Source organism: Triturus cristatus, chromosome 12, assembly GCF_964204655.1.
Source record: "Triturus cristatus chromosome 12, aTriCri1.1, whole genome shotgun sequence".
NCBI lineage: Eukaryota > Metazoa > Chordata > Amphibia > Caudata > Salamandridae > Triturus > Triturus cristatus.
In genome coordinates this window covers 427,929,690-427,950,784 of record NC_140595.1, presented here as the reverse complement: position 1 = coordinate 427,950,784, position 21,095 = coordinate 427,929,690, and the positions used below count along the sequence as shown (strand labels likewise).

General features: G+C 44.4%; 1 protein-coding gene across 1 annotated transcript in view; it reads right to left on the bottom strand.

Annotated features, from left to right (window-relative positions):
- WTIP (WT1 interacting protein) overlaps nt 1–21,095 on the bottom strand; it is a 424,743-nt gene that overhangs the window by 121,012 nt on the left and 282,636 nt on the right. Inside the window, exon 5 of the mRNA XM_085639776.1 lies at nt 704–834. Coding sequence (XP_085495902.1) covers nt 704–834 — 131 coding nt within the window. The remainder of the gene's footprint in view (nt 1–703; nt 835–21,095) is intronic.

Genomic DNA, 21,095 nt, shown 5'->3' with positions numbered 1-21,095 from the left:
TTTCTTGGCCTCTGATTGGCTGTTCCCAAGCTATTTCTCATCTGCAATGCTCATCCCTTGCTGCGAGGCTGCTGCGCAACCACTGGATTGTCGTATGACAGTGGTGCTGGCTAGTCTCTGAGATGACAAGCTGGCACTACCATATCTGTGAAAACAGCCTCCCTCTCTCACCGACACCTCGAGTTCCCATTCATGGGAGGAGGAGCAGACAGTATTGCTCCTCAAGTTAACTCACATTTGTTTTAAATCAACTCCCAAAAACACGATTATTTTAGTACACAATTACAAAAATAAATCTTCAGAACATGCAACATTTCATACAAATTTTATTTAAAAAATTCTAGGGAAACATCGCATCTTTGCCTGAGACTTGAAGCACATGCAACTTGCAGTGTGGTTCATTACTCTTAGGAGACCTGAGAATACACATAAACCAGCCGTACAGATCGAGAAACTTTAACATGTCTTTCGGATCCCAGGCCCCTTATCTGTACTTGTGCCAAAGCCTCCCAAGAGCCCTACCCTGGAACCCCACCTGACTCATAACATTCTAACATGAGCTAATATGAGAATACTACACACGGCCTTCTGATCTTTTCAGATGGAACAAGTCCAATCCCATTTCCACTACTTCTTTAAAAGACCCGCCTTTAAAAATGTGAATGCATTCTTTAATAAAATAGCAGGAAGTTAAGGAGCTTACGTGTGATAGTCCTTAACGCAGTAAATATTGTTGTCCACATCGACGGTGAAGGGGACGCCGTCCAGGCACTCGTTACACGTTACACAGCGGAAGCAGCCCGGGTGGTAGGACTTCCCAAGAGCCTGTAGAATCTGGAAAGACACAAAGCATAAAGTATGTCTAGACAAGGCTCGGCATATTCAACTTAAAACCATATTTTGAAGACAATGTATGCAGCTCCATGAAAAACTCTTCCTTTTGGTACAAGGAGTTTCACACCAAGAGATCAATCTAGCTTTGTGCAATGAAATGTACACTAATGTATATATCAAGATCACTTTCACCTCCCTTTACAGGACGTTTTCCAGATTTTCTTTTTATCTTTGAAAATCTTCAGGACCGTAATATGTCATGAGAAACGTGCAGGAACAAGCAATCTAGCTCAGTTCAGCCGATAAAACAGAAAGCCGAGCAAATATCACCACATGTGTGGACCATCACTGAGGGTGAGATTACTGTGCACAAATAGACTGAAGTCCTACTGAAAAGAGATAGGACTGAAACGGACTCCTTGCCTCTCTGTTGGCCTCAAGACCTTGGATAAACCCTGGAACTCCCTCCCACCCACACAAGTTATCTTGGCTATGGAGCTCTCCCTTGTGCCCCAAATTAGTGCACTGAGCAATGGGGTTAATCTGCAGCTTTCCTCAACATTCTCTCTCTCCACCAATGTGGCCACTGTGTGGGTCTGAAGCGCGTTCTAGTCATGGCACTGCTTAGCAATTGTAATGTCATATACTCAGTACTCCCAAGGAACATATTCCAAACGCCAAAGGCTACAAATGTGCCCACTCCAGCACTGAATGCTCCACTGGCTTCCGGTGATGGAAGAGATCACATTCAAGGTCCTCTTTACTGTCCACAGAGCCTACTGCAAAACGGCTCTCGACGCCTTCTTCACTAGTCCCAATCTACTCACCGACCATGAGCCATCACTCATCGACTACATGCATGATCACCCAACTGGCTCAAACATTGGGCAGTTACACTAAAATCCAAAGTCCTAAGACTTGAAGTGCCCCGAGCACAAATCTGAGAACTAAACTACACACATCTTCAAAAATAATGGCTGACCATCTTGTCTCCAGATGTATTCCCTCAGCACAGGGGTCACAACTGAAAAACACAGGAAAAGGTGCTACCTCACAGATCGGACTAACAACCTGCTAAAAGCCATTTTTGTGACTTGGGCACTCTGAAATAACCGAAACAAATGCTCTACAAAACTTCCAAATACAAGTATGCTTGACTGCAATTTATAAAAGCTATCTGGATATTGACATCTTTATGCATACTTGGTCACCCCTTTGAAATACACTTGTTCTTTTTGATGGAATGCAAGTCATGTCCATTTCAGGAGGCCCAGTAAAGGATTCCTTCTCACCTCCAATCATGTGACGAACTATCTTGCCTTTTTCTTCTAGTAATACACGAGTCACAGCCCAGAAGACAAACCAGCAAACAAATGGCTGCAACAAAAGCACCTCATATTTCCTTAATATGTTTTTTTTTAAACACCTTAACACACTTACAAGCTCCTGTTGTGATTGGTTTTGAATATCTTCCTAATACTGTTATTTTAGACTATTTGTTGTGTGTATAATGCACATCTACTGCTAGGGTGACCTTTTTGTGTGCGGCCAAATGGCTCTAGGCTATCTAGAAAGTGGGCTTCTGCACAGCTCCGCATTGCCAGGTACAGCATGCTGATAACCAGTTCTGGGGGCAAATGGACTAGACCTTACTGGATAGCGTAGGTGTGCGTTGAAAGTGGAATGCGCCAGTTTGTTTTTAAATACTTTTATTGAGGCTTTACTACTTTTGTGGGAGGGTCAGGTTACATCATGCCATGTGTAGTACAGGAAACCACTGATCAATTCTTTCTGAACCCAGTGCCTGGGGATCAAGGCTTCTGCACTTGCCGCAATTTCTTTCTTCCTATAGGAAAGAATACAGTTAGTCCGTAAGGCACCACACCTTTCTCTACCACAGTTGATAAAGGCTTGACTGTTTGGTCCACTATTCAAAGTATACATGGAGCAGCTAATAGCCTGAATCTGCTTCTCTGGAAAACATGTTCCAATTACGAAACACAAAATTATTTTAGGGCAAGTGTCCCATTCTTCTCTGACACATCAACCTACTGTTGGAATGGATACGGAAGATTACGGGAGAATGGATACTTATTAAGGTATCTACCGGAATGTTGTATACTTTGATCCTTGTATCACTGGACATGATAAAACTCACAAAATATCTCCCAAAAAGTATGATTTGGATGAAACTCTATACATCTCTATCTATATAAACAGACATGCTAACGCTCTACTATATTTAGGTCAATCTCATCCCTGATGAAGTTCTAAATGTAATTGGAATGAAACGCATTGGCTGGATTTTGTTGAAATTGAATAGAAGAAGAAAAAGAAGAAACAACATATTTTGGAATATAAACATAGAATGCTTTCTGGACTACACATTTCTTACTGCGCACCTTTCAATTTGCTTTCATCTCTCCATTCAAATATGTAGCAACATAGCATGTACCCGGATCTTACTATGCTAAGTTAAAATCTATGCATGACTGAAGATTCAGACATCAACAGAGTGATCTCAAGGTCATGTTTCCGTCGTAACACTGTGTCACATAATACCTTACCTGGACTACCTGCAGTGGCTATGGCCTATAGTTACCCTGATTTTCACACATCAGAACAACACTAATGCATTCCCTTCGCCTGCCTGCCTATCACACAAGAAGCTTGAATAGGCCTTTAACAACGAATCCGGACTCCTACAACACAAGACCCTGGCATATCGCACAGGCCTTACAGAACTTAACCCGGCTGCTGGACACTCAGTGAGACAAGTTCAAGAGCTTCTGTGTCATGAATAGTGATTAACACATGAAAGTTGCAGAATTGCTGCAGTGTATGAGTTTAAGTACCAGCACTAACATGCTAAGACCAAGCCATGCCTGGTCGAATCACAAAGTAACCATTCAAACAATCAATAAAAAAAACTGTATTCAATCTATCTAGATAGACCACAAAAGTACAGAAAGATAAAAAATTACAATACAGTACAGGATGATGAAAGTGATTTCCATTGCATTAAAAAGATGGAAAAAGTGTGTACAATAACAGTTAAATACCAAATAAGGAACAATCCATGCCATAGACCGGGGCAAACATAAAAAGGTCACAGCCTGAGTTTAAGGACACTAATGGATAGACTAATCGCAGCTTGATTTGAGCCTGACTGCACACCTCAAGAAACTAGGGACATATAACAAGGAGTTACTGGTATGCATTTGCAAGAAAATAAAAGCTGGTGTGACCTGTCTAAAATTGCACTTCTTTAAGACTGGGATAAGATAAGATTTTCTAGGAAACTTGTAAAAACTGCAAAACATAAAAAAAAATGCATTATGTCCTGTGGAGACTTCCCGTTGCAGCCACAGGGAGAAAGACTCTGGCCCCTATGTGCCCCACACGGATGGACCAGGAGCTAAGGAAAAAGGTCCAAACGGAACCTAGTCAGTAAAAATCTGCTGTGAGAGCTTTTCAGCCATAGGAGATAGGGCTCAGTTGAAGGGGCTGTTTTCAATGGAAAATACCCACGCACACTAGGCTTCAAGAAAATACTAGTTGAAACCACACAGCTCCCTGTCCTAACAATACATCTATTTAATACAACCCGAAGCCCTGGCATACGGTCAACATGGATCACCTTGCCTTCCGAAAGCCCCTAAAACATGGTTCTTTGCAGCCATAAATTGAAAGCCACAGGTCCCAAGAAACACCCATATACCAAGCATACAACATTACCAGCATCTAAAGATGCACAGGTCACATCAACCGACGATACAGTTACTTACTCAGCACCACACTGCGGAAACATGTACCACCATTTTGCCAGTTTCCAGCATTTCTTGCTGACCTTGTGTTTTTACCTCAGAGGACTCGGCATCTTCAAGCCCACTGGAGGGGCGCTCCACTATGTCTGGATCGCCTCCCAGCAGAGGACCTGAATCTGTGGTACTAGGAGCTTATCTAAAGCATACCGCCACTCACTGAGGAGGGTAACTACTGTCTCTCGCCAAGCTATGGAGAAACTAATCACAGGTGGCACCTGACTAAATACACAGGAACATGGGCCTTTCCACCCTTACTGCTGGTATACTGCACATAAAAACGGTTTATTGAACCATAACTGAAGTCCTTCCCTTTTCCAAGTGTATACTCTGCTTAGGTGTGGTATGCTTTATGATAGTGTGCCTGTGTGAGCATTGTGACTGTACCTGGTGCCATCTGTCATGAAACATTCCATGTGAAGTATGATGGTGGTTCTCCTCATTTGGGTAATTCTGGCAACCCTTTCTTCCGGCAGCCTCAGAGGTATGAGCTTCAGACACCCTGCAGAGATTTCATCTCTGTCCGTTTTCTGGGTAGCAATTAACAGTGAGCCCAGGAAGTCTGCAACAGGTTGGCTGCTTGAATAGCTCAGTCTCCACCCAATAACATCTCAACCCTACCTAGGATGTCTGGCTTGTGGTTGGCTAAACATATGACAATTAGGATTCCTATGAGCGAGATTTGGACTACTGAAAACACCCCCAATCGGCTACGTACTGGTCGTCTGGCACGTGGGCTTTTTAACCATCTTGACTTAAAGTGCAAAGACCACATCAGCTATGAGGTCGGGCCATACCTGAAAGGCAACTTAGGTATGTGAGGACCATCCTAAAGGGCTAACATGCCGCAAGATAAGGTCCAATACAGTACTGTGTAGTTACCTAATCTTACTTAACAACAGAACACAGCAACACGTACATAGTTGAAGATAGGGGTAGGTAATACCCAGAAATGAGATTACATTATACAGGAGCCTAGGGACAAGGGGTCAAACGGATAGGAAGCCAGCGAACAGAGGTGATTTAAAATATCAAGTAGGGCAAAGATAGTCAAGGCAGACAGCCTGCACTGCAGAGTAATATTCGGTTGGGCAAAATGCTAGACACATAGATACTTCAACAAGGAACTTGAGGGCAATACAGAGCAGGCTGAAACGAGGACCAACGAGACGCGTGTGCTGTGTTAAGTTCTGAACAGGAAATCAGACACTCTACAGCTAAAACCAAGCCTCAAAGAATAGCTACAAACTCTGAGGTAAGGAAGGGATGGTGTGCAGTTTTGTGAGCATGAAATGACAACAGTCTAAACTCCTAACATTCTGGCTGGTGGAGCCTGGGGCAAAAGAATCAGGGTATAGTAATGTGAAATCGACTGGCTAGGGAGGATGAAATGTGGAATTTCCATTTTTAGATTTTGAGGGCAAATTTGTCTTGTAGCACCTGTCAGGACTTGAAAAGCCACTTGTAGCTGGTGTATCTGTGCAGGTTTTATCAGTGAGACACTACTTTGCCACACCTGCAAAACCATAACGCAAAGTCAACAGTACAGTGCAATCATCAGAAGACATTACAACCCTATATTGATCACACAGTGTTCACAACAGGTCCAATGTTAACTAGCAAAAAAAAGTCTTACGGTTATGTAATTGGGCCTCTCAAGCCTAGAAATATGGGGATACGTAGATGCTGTCGAATTCGTAAACACTGGCACAATATGGAACTATATATATATTTTTTTTTAGAATATCTAAGTAACCAGCATTATAAATGCTACATTTTGGTAAATAGACATAACTGAGCATGAAATGTAAGCGATGTAAAATGTTAGGTGGTCACTCATACCAGAGCGCATACATCAGTTGTTTTTTTAGGTATAGCCTTCTGAGACCGCTTTAGCAGACCACTGTTTTTCCCAAAATTCATAAATAATGTATACATACATAGAGCGGCTTTTGGTGACCAGGCTTAATCCACTAGTCTGTATTTTTGTCGTTTGCAGTCTGCTTCCTCCCACCACTGCATTCAAAACGGGTAATGGGTCAGGCCACTTTCCACATTGGCCCCCTTCACTTTGAATAACTGCACAAAGCCTGTGCACATTGTTGTTCACATCTACTTAAAAATAGTTCTTTTCTATTTAGAGGCAACCCTCATTCAAATTGTACTTTCTCATATTGTTTATTTTTTATATTAACATTAATTACTGATTATTTTGTTCGCATGTCAGGTGCCCATTTAGATGATCATTTGCCTTCTCTTTTTTGAAGCTGCTGTTATAAGGTGACATTGTAGCATTGTAGTTGCTTGTATTTTGATTAATTGCTTGGGTGGAGATTTATTCTTGTATCCTTCACAAATAGGGTGCAAGGCACAGCTGAAAGGATTTCTATTTTAAACATCACTAGTAAAAAAGCACCACTAGTGAATGTTTTGTACATTTGCATTACGTTTTATTGCCGGGAAATGCCAGCCACGTTTCGGTGCTACAGCAACAAATGATGGATGGAATACTGAATGAATCAAACATCTAGGTTAAATCCATCTTTCCTTTGCTCACTACGCCACCCCAGTTTGGCCCCAACACTATGCAAATCAGTCTTGACCCTGTACCTAATGGGACCAGTCCAGCCCGAACTGCCAAGCCGGGTCCTCCCTCTACTGGAACAAGCATCCTGGGACCGGTTTCGGAGTAACACCCTTCATCAGCCAGGATAGCTTGAATCCAGTGGCTCAGCGAGCACTGGACCCTCATCTTCGATGGCAGCATATACTATTTTTTTTGTCTTTTTATGCCAAATACTTGAAATAAAAATACGTAACCACTGCATCAGCTTCTCAATGTCAGAGTTGTGTTTGTTTTGAATGGCGATGCCCACAACAATATCAAAAAGTTTTTTTATATTTTGGTTTCAAAGGGTAACCTGTGTGTGTGCTCTGGATAAAGCGCAGCATGCAGAAAGCTATTGTCATCTTTGCCTGCTTGCTGCTCAGGACACAGTCTATTCCTTCAGCAGGCACTCCGTGGCAACTCAGTATCATGGCGGCGGCGGCCTGAAATTTTGTAATTTAGTGCCGGGACGGTGTGACCTCTCCTAGCAAATCTAACTCACAAAGCCTGAAACATGCTGGATCTCAGAGAACAAGGGTTATACCATACTTTACCAGGTCCCAATCAGGCACCAGGTTTGCCTTTGTGATCAACCCATGCCGAAGACAGGGAAGCTGACTGTAGCTACGCATCCTGCAGAACATAGCACAGTTAGATACAGCAACATGCTTCGAGTACTGCCAGTACTCTGCACGCAATATTCTCTATAACCAGTCAATGCTTTCACAACACATTACCAATTAATCAGCAGCGGACATTGTCTGGAATGGGCGAAAAGGGTAATGCCCCCTCATCAGTCTGTATTTTCCTCATCCTTTCCCCTTCTCTGGTACTGGGACCAGGTGACACCATGTCACCTGACTACTAATACTTCTGTCCTGGGTTGTAGTTGTAGCAGCTACAGTAGCGGCTGCCACTATGGTAAAGTGGTAGGGCAGGGGAGAGAAGTGGCATGTGAGGGGGCGCTTGGGGTTGGGTTTTAAAAATAAAATAAAAAGACTTACCTGTTGCTCCGCTCTTGCCCGCTTCGTTGCTCCCCTCATCAAGGAAGTTGATGGGCTTTACTGCACAGGCCACCCACCCAATCCAGATGTTGCTCTCATACTATACCTAGCATGAGAGCAGCGCCTGGATTGGCCTGACCGGGCTTGTTTAAAGCTCGCTCAGGCACAGGGACCCTGCAGCTTTTCTTCAACCCGGCTGCACAACACATCTGGGTTGGAGAAACCTAAGTGCGCATGTCTGTTTGGCCAGCGTAAGACGTCTGGCCAAACTGACATGCGCCCTTATAAGTGCCTACCACTCCTCCCTACTGCTGATGTGACACTCATCAGCATGGTACGCTCCCGCCCCTAACCTCTGCTCAGCTGGTGATAAGGTAAAAAAATAAATGATAATAAAATAGTTCATTATCATTTTATTTTTCAGTGGTGCAACGTTCCTCCTCCGCCATATCAGAGAAGCCTCCCCAGGACTTCACTCTACCCTTGGTAAAGATTTATAGGTAAGCCTAATACTTGATTTGTCTGTGTGGCTATTTCACAGAGCAATTTTCTCATAAAGGGATTCTTGCGCCAGAGTCGCATTTCATCTGAAAAAACATATACTGGAGTGAAACACCTTTTACTTCCCTAGAGACGCTCGACTTGTGTTCAGGTGTGATGACACATAATAGAGGAAGCGGAGTAGGATACTTGATGCCCGCTGGTACGTTTTTTATTTATTGTTTTCAGCACATTATATATGTTTCCGAATGGCTTCAAACAGAAAAGGAAGGGACAGCGGTTGGTCGTGGCACAGCGTGTATTTTATCATGTGCCAAGTCACAGAGACGTCCATGCGTGTTGTGTGTGTGCTGATGCTGTACTGGATGCTTTGCTGTGCTGGTGTAGAAGGGAGATGTGCTCTGTTGAGTGTGCCCATTGAAGAGTCTCCAGATGTGAAGGTACACATTGAATTGACAGTGGAAGAGTTGCTGCCTTGTTGTTTGCTGTGACTGTAGAAGGAGAGGCATGTTGTGTTTTTCTGACTGTGAGTAGAGTCTGCAAATGATGCATGTAGTGCGGATGCACATCAGATGCTGTAGGAAGATCTGCAAGGGTACTATAGTGATGGTCCTGGAGTGGTCCGTTTTCTGAGTAGTCTGTGTAAATAGCCGTCTGCTCCTGTGGGGGTCTGCGGAAACTGTGGAGCAGTCATTTCCTGGGAGGGTGTGACCAAGCTGTGGATATTGCTGTCTATTCCTGGTTGTGTCTGGGGAGACTGTAGAGAGAGAGATGTCTGCTCCAGCTAGGACACTGTGCAAAAAGCCATCTGCTCCTGGTTGTGTCTGAGGAGAGTGAAGATAGACTTCTGCCTGCGGTGGGGTCTTAAAGATTGGTCTAAAGTAACCTCTGCATATAGGACTGCCTCTGTGGTGCACTGTTCCACTCAGCTCGCGCCAAAAATTGAATAGCTCATTTAAGTTAAACATCCTTTCACTCTACAAAACGACTGCTGGTGTAACAGCTGTGTTGACACATACAGATAGTAAAACCGGTTCACAGCATTTACAATGCTTGGTTTGAAAGGGACATTTTTACCCTATGGGCGATTTTTCATTCCTCTCTCCATAACTGTCCAAGAAGCTTGAAGGATTCCAGTTAGAGAAGCGTGGCTCTAACACAGGAGAGGATTCAACACAGAGGATTTGCAATCTCGGGATAGAAAGAGAATATCTGGGAACAGGCATTAGAGCAAACCCCTTCTGCGCCAATATTGATTAGGGGAAGATTATTGAGCACACACAGGGTGAGACGGCTTGCCTATGCCACAGGAAAAGGTGCTATTTACAGAATGCCAGCAACCCCCCCCCCCCCCCCAAAGACTTCAAGTATTTGGTAATTTGAGAGCTTCTCGCATAGGAACTGATATCGACAGCTCACATTACACACAGAAAAGACTGGTTTCATTTTGGAAGATGGACAATATGGGCATCACATTCCTATCGTTTTTCTATGCTTTTTTTTTTAGGGGGCCAGGACAACCGGTATAGGCCTGCAGAACGCTGACCCATTAAAATTGTAAATACATCCTTAATCAGTCCACAGGTTATGTGGCCCTAGACGGCATATTAGCAAGTGGTATATCGCTCACACAAAAAATCTGTTTAAGATTTAATATTGATAAAACCCCTTTAAAAGTTCAAAAGAGGGGCGAGAGGTCTAGAGTAAATGGTTTCAAAACAAGCTTAAAAACAAGTATTTGCAATGCAATCGGCCTCACATTTTAGCTCTTGGCGTTGAAAAGGGCAATGTTTTTTAGGTCTCGCCTGAGCCAGCGCTTTAGCGCTGCTCTCGCGAGAGCTTTTGTAAATGGGGGATCTGGAAGTGCAAACGAGTGCTTTCAGGCCTCCAAATACAGTGCATGTGCGCCGGGCACGCGCACCATTTGGCAGCCTGCACACCATTTGCTTTGATGTTTGATTGCGATCACTTTTACTTTTGCGGCCGCTTGTTTTGTCTTCCTTACTTATTTTCTTTCCTCCAAGCCTTTACCCATGTCTTGTTTTTGTTTGTAAGCTCAGCATGGGATGCACGTCACATGCGCACAGGAGCTTTTGCACCCAGCCAGGGCGTGCACGAGGCACTCCCTGTCTCATTACACGAAGGACATGCCACCGGGAGGGGGGACCACGCACACCCAAGCAAAACTGCAACCACTGCCAGGCTCGCGCAGCCATGCAGAAACTCATTCCAGGAATCAGTTATCAAAAGAGCCCAACACTCGCTCCCAGATCACCCTCAGTAAGACTCGCGTATTGCCTCATAACCAATGCTACCCTTACGTTTTAGAACCCCGTGGTACCGGCCGCTACTTAGCTAGCTGTTTTTGCACCGCGTCCTGCCCAACGTAGAAAACATGCCCCACTCCCTCAATTAATGAAATGCATTAAGGGTCTGGCATGAGGTATAAACCGTGTCTCTCCCATTTTCGGTAAAAATGTGTTGCAGCCCGTTTATTTTCCCTGTTTTGGGGTTTTCGTCTTTATTTTTTCCCACCCAGGCACCAACAATACATTTTTTGTCTTGTCACAGCGAGATCATTGGCTACAGCGGCCACCTCAGCTGCCAATATTTTACTGGGATATTTTCCATCCACGGAGCGTTTTCGGTTTCGTATGCTGGGTGTGTTTTGTTGCTTATATTCTTTACTTCGTGATCCTATTTGTATTTCAACATCCTATGAAATGTTACATGTGTTTAGAAATAAATACCCTCTCGTGCATGTTCAATGTTGTGAAGAATGTCGTGTATCCACTATTGAGATTGGTGAAATGAGATTGCACAATCGAGAAGCCAGGGGGTTCGGGCGGAGTGTAATGTGTGCTGGCGTCAGTCTGGGGAGATGTGTCTGACTGTGTTTACTGGAAGCACTCGGGGCTACTACAGCTTGCAGTACTCTCATGCGTGCTCCATGGGGGCGCAGGGACGGTGGCAACTTTCCCAGACCACGGCTGGTTCCCCGGACCTCGCCATTTGTTCCGGAAAATCCCTCGTCATTGTGTGCAGTGCCGGTCTTCCTGTTTCAGGCTAACTACAGAGGCTCCATGTTGTGCTTTTTTTTTTACTAAAATATTTCATTTAGCTGAAGCTTCATTGCGTCCTCCCCTCTCCCCCTCCATTCCTTCTTCCTCTTCTCTCTCCCCCTTCCTTACGTCACCCCCTCCATTCCTTCTTTGTCCTCTCTGCTGTCCCCCCTTCCATTCCTTGCCTGCTAACCTTCATACCTCTGCTCCTACACTCCCACCGCCTTCATCCTTTGGGTCTCCGCATGTGCACTTTAAGGCTGTTACAATGTGTCTCAAACTAACTATGCAACGCGCAAGGAGTTAATATTCTGAAAATTATTCATATGCCCCAAACATCCAATCCCCTGTGAGTGGACTGTTCACCCCTTCCATAGATTCACTCCCTCCCCCCATCCTAACATCTGGTATGCTAATAAGGCCTGCCCCTCGGCGGCATGGCTCAGACTGTCCAGTCTGGACAGAACCTCTATTCAGTGCCCACTGCTCAGGCCAGCTGCCCCAGAGCACTTATACTGGGCACATCTGCAAATAAAACAGAAACCATTTCAAGACGCTCTCTCTCCTGGGAGCAGCCTTTTCAGCTCGTCCATTAATTGCAGAATAACACTGGGTTTTAATAAAATGTAAAAGTAATTCCAGCATGTGCGTTAACGAAGTGCGCCGTAGCACATAATGCCACCAGATTATGTTTTTAAAGATTTAGCTCCTGAGATATTGGGTGTTCACAGATTCATGCTCCACTGTATCTAAGTGTAAAAGGAGGGCGTGCAGGCTCCTGTGATGCTGGTTGTTCACAGATTCATGTTACCACTTTATCTAGCTGTATTGGCATAATGAATAACAATGCCTTTTATTTATATTTTAAAAACAAAAACCATTGTCATTTACAAAGTCAGTAGCTCAAAATATTGTCATTGCGAGACCTATTGCCGTGCAAATGCATGTTTCTTTTGTTTCTTTATTTACAGTGGAGTGATCATATTTGCATAGTGCTATTGCCATTTGTATGACCTGGCAGCACTTGAGAACCAGAAAATGGGAACTAGATTATGAGGGAGAGGAGACAAGAGTAATATGCTGCCTGAAAAAAAATAAAAAAGTAACATCCTGGAAAAAGCAAACCCAAATAGGGAATGTAAGATTAAGTACAGCATGTGAAATGTAAGCAGGAACATGGTTACCTTAATACTTTTACACTCATTATTCAGAAATAAATGGGTGTTTGCCAGACATTGCTTCTCTTAGAGGCAGGGCTGAAAGCTGCAGGCTATGGGGGTCCCTTCGAGCAGCAAGGAGGTAAAATGACACAAAAAGTGATACTAGTGGGCCTTGCAACCCCGCTGAGACAAAGCAAACCAAAAGATCTGCAGGAACTGTAACCCTTTCATCTCTGAAGACCTCCTGGATTGGGGGTGCACAATATTTGTCCAGGGGGCGAAGTTATGGCAAAACTTCAGGCTATTCAAACAAGGGAGAAAAAATTAAAAGCGAAAAATCACTGGAAGAAAGCCCAGGGTCACCTATGGAGACATCAGCTTACTCAATCAGAGAGGAAGGCAAGTAGGAAAATTCACATGAGCCATGTCAAACCTTGATGTCCTGTGCAAATTATGCAATTAGGGGTGTGGACGGAGGACGTCCAGGGCTAAATCTGCCCGAATCTAACCGTATCCTTATGTGGAAAAAATGAAAAGGGGTAAGGAAGCTGAGTGAGGAACGGTCCAAGGGAGGCTGGTGGAAAGCTAAGAGGGGTAAGAGAAGCACAGGTCTGGAGAGCCAAAGTGCTGGGGTAGGAGCCGGAGAAATTTCTTTGAAGATTCAGGGTCCGAATGCGGGAAGAAGTAAACCCCTGGTGAGTTAACAAGGTATCTGATGCCAGTGGCACCATAATCCAACTGGTGCATGTGCAGTCGCGTCAGACACTATTAATTAATCTGCTATCTAGTGCCAAGAGTCCATAACGTCAGGGGCTCATGAACCCTGGGAGGGCGAGCAAGGTACCTGAAGGATGCAGCGGGTGCGGATGCAGTCCTGTGGTGCGCTGATGAGGATGTCTACAGTGCCTAGAGTCTGAAGAGGCATGAGGCAATTCATGCCCAAGGCTCTTGGACCATGGGAGAGTACCTCTATGAAGGTCTATAGAAGGGCAGTTGTGGAAAGGGTTTAAAAGGGGGAGAGTGGGAGCAGTGCAATTGTGTGGGAAAGGGCTTACGAGGTTGAAGGAAAATGATCCTCGAGTAGAGGGCACATTGGGCCGGTCATCAGGCGTGGAGGGAGTCACTGCAGAAAGCGGTATGACTCACGCCTGCAGGCCTAGGAACAAACCTGGAAGTTAAGTGGTGTGACGAGATGGTCAAGAGCTAGACTCTGCATAATCAAGAGAGCAGGAGGAGCCAGGTACCCCCGGGGAATGAGTGAAGGAAAAGAGGGGGGAAGAAAACAGTCATGCTGCACACAATGGTTTTATTAAAGCGTAAAGAGCACATAGTCATGCAGCACACAATGGTTTTAATAAAGACATATAATGTGGGTAGACCAGTGAGTCTGGAGAGGATCTACATGTGGAATGGAACTTACAGATAAAGCGCAGTGGAAGTCGCGCTGATTATAATTAAGAAATGCAAGCATGGCATCCTTGAATCGGATGCTTTGCCAGGGCACTGGGCGTGGCCTAATGTGCCTGATAGTAACAGGAGACCATAGTGATGGGGCATAACAAACAGATTACGACTTCAGATCTGGGGAACCAGGTTCGAGTCTCGGCGTGGACTGTAGAAAAAATATGCCGATGGTAAAAAATAAATTTAAAGAACTAATCAATATGATTAAACAATGGTCGAATATGTACAATTACATGATCGCTGAACAAACCACACAGGAGCAAAAGAAAACAAGCAGAAGGGAGAAGTCCATGGAAAAGGCACCATGGAACACCTTGTGTGTTTGTTAGCTCGAAAGCCAATGAAGGAGGGGGAAGTGCACTGAACAGGCACCTTCAGAAGCATCTGATGAGTCCAGGTCAGGGAAGTGCTAGCTGTCGTACCTGCGATGAAAAACTAACAAAAAAGTGCTTTGAAACTGTAAATTATATGCACAGACTAAGGTCACATGTAACTGGGGCAAGTCCTCATTGAAGGTTACAACAGCAGAAAAGGAGGGACTACTAAAGACATTAGCCACAGAAAAATAACTATTTCCAAAAGACAGTCAAAGGAGCCAATTAAAAACATGGGTGGAAGATAGGCGTAGCTTAAAGCCCATATTCTGAATACAGCATGTCTCAGAGAGACAGCACAAGCGATGCCTAGGCGAGACCAAATGAATGATGAAGGTATGAAGAAAAGCAGAGCAACCGTCTCCATCTGGGGCCAAGCTTTGTGGAACACTAGCTGCCATGTATCCTTATGCCGGTCAGTTGTTCCCCCAAGTCTATTTCCTCCTGTTTCAGAGCCCAAGAAGAGACTATACAAGCTGAAGTAACAAGACAATACAGATGATGTTAAAAAAACAAATGCTGTTACTTATCAAGTATAATAGGCTACAATGGGTTTTGTCGGGGAGAACCCAATTGCTTTAAAGTAACAGGATGAGTTGCTTGATACCTTTTAAATAAGTTAGACAAGTAAAGCATTTACATTGGTTAATTCATAAAACGTATTTCAAAAACATTGGAATGCATATCAAATGACGTGGGAACACAGATTAAAGCAACACACCTAATAGTAAATATTCGCAAGAGGCTCTTCTTTTATATCAATTAAAGCATGAATCAATATTTACAAGTAATCAGAGGGCTGTCAATACAGGAAATACTGACAAAGTGACATTGGGTTATCCCCGACAGAACCATTATAGCCTATTATACACATACCCAGGTTCTGAGGGACACAGGGTTGCCCCATTGTTGCCATACTACATTACTTATAAAAGTGACAACAATTGTCCCCATCTGCAGTGCCCTATATGGTCCATGCATGATTAAAATGCTGTTTAATTAGAACATGCTCAGCGGCCATCTCGGAGACAATCAATAGCATAATCACATGAAGCACCTCAAAACGTTGCCCTGGATAAACAACCAGACAGACTATTACACACTTTACTTGCTACAACTGCTAGGTATTCCTGGATGCTTGTACTTGGTTGAAACCAACTACTAATCCATTCCTTTAACAGTCTAATTTGCAACCTTGCTTGGTTAGTAACTGTGCAGAATTACATCATAATTAAAACCCTATTACTATTCTCAATGCCACACTGTAGCATCGCTTAAAACGGTTTGTCAGTCTTTTCTATACTGAGGAATAATCAAGAATGTTCACCTTATGGTTGTGTGGTTTAAAAAATGTTCTACTGCGTATGGAGTACAGGGCATCATTTAGCTAAGTTGACCTGGAAATCGACCAGGTACAATATCAATATTGTATTATTCTTGGCATTTACACTTTGTGGTAATCAATCAACTAAAAACAGATGCAAACAAATTGCTGCTCTTTAAAGGTGTGATGTTAAAGAGAATCTTTTAAATACTGTGGAGCAGTTTTTGTCAAAATGGTAGCACCCGAAATTGCTCACGCTTTCTATATACCACAGATCACACATTTTTCTTATGTTTTAGTAAGTGGAACCACTCTTCCTTAAGGTCAATTATGGCCAATAAGTCTCAATTTCCCAGCCAAGAGTTAACATCTTGCAGTTTTTGCTTCTGATGTGGTTTCAGATATTTTTCTTTCTTTGGAATAAGGAATACCAGTGACCCCTCAATATGTGAAGATATATTACCCATTCCTGCAGTGGTTATTGTATCTCCCCCAGTGGAAGTAATGAGTGAATTTCTTTAGTCATGCATTTCATGGGATAGGAGTGAATTTTAAGCCGCAGCCATACCGTATGGTCAGCAATACCCGTTTTTCTCTAGTAATTATTGCTCAAAGCTGATGGAATAACCTTAGTCAACTGGGTGTGACATGTAGGGGCACAAACAATTGATCACTATTTTATAGGCCTGTGACGGCTGAGGTGTGACCTTTGCTTTTCCTTCACCTGTTTACGTGTCCAACAAAAAGGTTGACTTTTATCGGTTGTGAGAAGTTGGCCTGGCATATGCTGGTCACTAGTTATAGTGGCCACCTTACACCAGTCCAATTCGACTCTTATTGATGATAGGTAAAGACAACCTTTTAAGAAAGCTATCCTAGTGGTAGCTGTGGAGAGCAGCCTTCAGGCTAAGTCTTGAAGGAGTGTTAAGCTTATTGTTTTACCATAATAACCTCTTGAATAACCAAATGAAAGAGTAGCCCACACAGGTATATATATAAAATATATGTATTTATTCTAGACAGAAACCCACAGTCGCTTTATGTGACTAGTGGCAAAGTTACACTTCAAACAAGCATTTATAAACAATAAATAGTACAGAAATCAGTGGGCCCCAGGGGGGGACCAAACCATATATCAAAAAAGTGGTATAAGAACCACGACAATTCTACAGGCAATGCCTAGGGCATTCAGGATCGCTTGCCTCTTCAGAATCCACCAGCAGTTATGAGGAAGGGGACCCACGGGAGACGCGTGCAGTGCAAAGAGCTGCTATCGGGATCTCAATGTTAGCCTATGGAGAATGTCACGGTTTAAATTATACAGATTAAAGTCACTTCTAGCAGGAGTACAAAGTTAAAACTTTAGACTAAAGCTTTTGAGGAGCCCACTACCACGAGAGTACCGAGGTACCACTTTTACCTGCACCAGGGAAGCCGGGTGCATAGGTCGATTCTTGTGTCGGGTCGCGGGCTGATTTTCTATAGGAAAATGTTGAAAAGTGCTGCTAGCCAAAAGCGTCGATGATGCCGTGAAGATCAAAGATGTGAAGATTGTAGAGAAGAACCTGAAAGCAGAGGGGACAGAGTCTGGGTCACAGCACAGTGACCAGGAGGCTCAAAGCAAGGAGCCCTTCGATGTCGGGTGCTTCAGGTGAGAGGTGCTGTCGCTTGGATCTGCAGCCACGGGCTCGGGGAGGCTTCAAGGAAGGCCAGCTTCCGGAGGGCGACTGTCCCACATTGGATGAGGGTCGCTGCGGTGTTAGTGTCCGGATTGGATCCACTAAGCCTTGGCTACTGCAACCCACAAAGAATAAACAAATCCGCTACAGTGCAGACCCACAATGTCTGGGAGAGGTCTCCTTTGGAGAGACTGTAGAGCAGGCCTGGAGCAACCAGGGGAACTCTTGTTTGTAGAAATAGACCTCCGCTAGGGCCCACAAGTCGAGAGACAAGGGACCGCGGGAGGCGGCAATTTGGCGTGCGTAAAAGGGCACCCACGGGCCACCGGAGGGGGCTAGGGCGCTGGTCTTTGGCACAATTGCTGTAGAGTGGTTGGCTCAAAAACGGGCCAAAGCACAACTTCCCCACTGGTCAGGGTTGTGTGCTATGCAAGAGGTGGCCGGTGTCCTGGGGTATTGGGGATCTCGGCACCCACGCGGTCCACGGTGCCCAAACTCGTTGAGCACACTCACTGGCCTCTGGGATGCGCTGGAAACCCACCTCAAGGGTGCTGGAAGTCGTCGAAGTCCGTCGGAGCAGCGAAGTTCCAACCGGGTCACTTGCAGTGTTTCAGGTGCCTGCCAAGCAGGGGGATAACTCCTTTATCCCAAGGGAGATTTCTTCTGTCAGCTGGGCAGCAGCAAGTCGAAGGTCAAGACTGTAAAGTTCAAGATTAATCTGAGGCTCTGGGGCCACGTTATTCACCTTTATCCCCAAGATTAGGGGAGTGTCCAGAGTAGTGTCCACCAATGAGTGGTGAGGCGGGAAAGGGTGGCTACACCCTCTCCCCTTTGTGTGTTTCCCACCTGGGCGAGGGGCAGGATGCCCCTGAACCGGTTCCAAGCGGTGTATGCAGAATTAGGTCTCTGCAGCTGCCCACGTGCAACTCTGAAAGGACATTTGGTGCACCCACCCTGTTCCAATCCACATTATCCTGTCTGGGGAGATGCTAGCACCTCCCTGCCACAGGAACCCTATTGTCCAGCTGGCGAGGCTGGGGTTTTCCCCAGCAACAGCCAGCCAGGGTCGTTTAGGTGGCGGGCAGTAGCCATTTTGTGAAACTTGTGCACTTTTAAATTGGTGTCTAAATTCTACTGCTTTTCCCATATCGCCCTTCTAGCAAGGGGGAATCGTACCCTCATGCCCATGGCTGGACTGGGGGTATGATTCCTACATGTTTGACACCAAACACGATATGGTTCTGTGTAGCCATTCTCAAGTTATTGCGGTATCGCGATAGACTTATAAGGCGGTTAAGAGTACATGGTATGGCTACACTACAAACAACCTAGTAACGATTTTACGAAGGTTGCAGAGAGGCCCTACTCATGTAGGGGTCCCCCCTCACACATACCTCAGCACCCTGCCCTGTAGGATTAGCAAGGCCTGCTATAGGGGTGACCTATGAGAGTACATGTGTTGTAATGGGGTGGGATATAGGGTACCTATATCCCTGTAAGGGGTGCTAGCACCACCTTACCCAGACTACAGTAGTGGTCTGGTGGTGTCAGTTTGTATGGCTGTCCCAGGGTGGCACAATAAGTGCTGCAGCCCTAGTAGGCCTACTGGGGGACCCATGCCCTGTGTACCTAGGGTACCATCTACAAGGGACTGGTAGGGCATGCCCAGCATCCAATTAGGTTTGTACATAGAGTACTCACATCAGTTTCAGGGAGAAAGCAGATAGGCTGGGGTCCTGGATAGCAGGATCCCAGCCAGACTAGTCAAAAACCACTCAAATACCAGGCAAAAAGTTGGGGGCAACCATTAGTCAGATTCCCCTCTCCTACATCAGTCTTTATGGAGGTGCCATTTTTTAGGAGGATGGCACACTTACTATGAAAATCATTTTCTAAGTGCTTTCAAATGCACCATTTGCTCCTTGCCCAAACCAAGGAAGCAAATTAATCACTTGTACTTACTTGACTTTCTCCCTGTCTGCAGCATGTAAGGATGCTTTAATGTATTATAGATAATTTTCGTTCTTGCAAAATGTTCTGCTATTTCTTGTGGTGGGTTTCTAGTAGAAAATGATTCAGCATTGATGCCACAAAAATGGAAATTAATGTCTGAAACGGATTCCAAATCATACCGTCATTTATCTTCTTTCTTTTTAGGTGTCGTCTCAGTCAATGATAGTCCAAAGTAAAGTTTCAATTGTTCGTCTTTGCCTCTTGTGTTTGGGAGGTTTAGGATTAATATTTATTGATACATCTAAAGTAAGTCTTCTCTTAATAAGATTTCCAATATATTTTATTTCATTCATGAAAGGTTTCTGCCTCTTTTTGGCATCAATATATGAAGATATTGAACTTCCAGTTTTTACAGTCAGACATGGCTGATAGACTTGAGGTGTTTCCACAGTTCTAGGTTTAGGTGAATATTTTAACTCCAGGTCAATATTCTTTCAGAGTACCATGGAAAACTTGTCCCCCATAGGTTGTTGACTTGTACATGACACTGTAATGCAATACTCTTGTAGTGCCAAGTGCTTACCATTGTAGAGTACTTCCCAGCTTGAGTATCTGCTAATAACTATGTCACACACAGAGCTTAGTATAACATGTCTTTATTCTTCTCTGTGTAACCGTGAACTCAACATTCTAGACCTGCATTCACTTCACTACGCTCCAACACTTCTGACCCAGTTCTACGCAGCCCATCAGGAACCAAAAGGGTTCCATCATTGCTAACTAACACAACACTACATCTCCCCCTCTCTTAAATAGAACATTTTTTTTTTTACAAATATATACAATTATAACTCTTCAATGAGTCTTCGAGGTGCTCTGATCACAAGTCTGAAAACTGGGGAAAGCCAGTCGAAGTATCCATGATCTGCATTGGCGATGTAGGAGCAGCAGCAGTCAGGGGGCCTCCAATTGTCCTTTTAGACCCACTTGATCTTCTGTTGGTCCATTGAGGTAACTTGGTCATCATGGTCCTCCCGAACATCAAAGTTGCTGGGCTTTCACCTGTGGTCGAGTGAGAGGTCGAACGGTAAGCTCGAAGAGTAAAATTAAAGACAGTTTTAAGGTCAGTATTTTCTAATACAGCATGCTGAATAGCTTTCTTGAGAGTACTGAAAACGTTCGACGTGGCCAAAAGGGTGTGCTCTTCTGAAGCTTCACGTTAAGATGACTGAGAAAGTATCTGATTTCTCAATGGTTGGAAGGCGAGTCGTTTTCAGATTTTGGAATTGCAGGAACAACCCAGGTCGC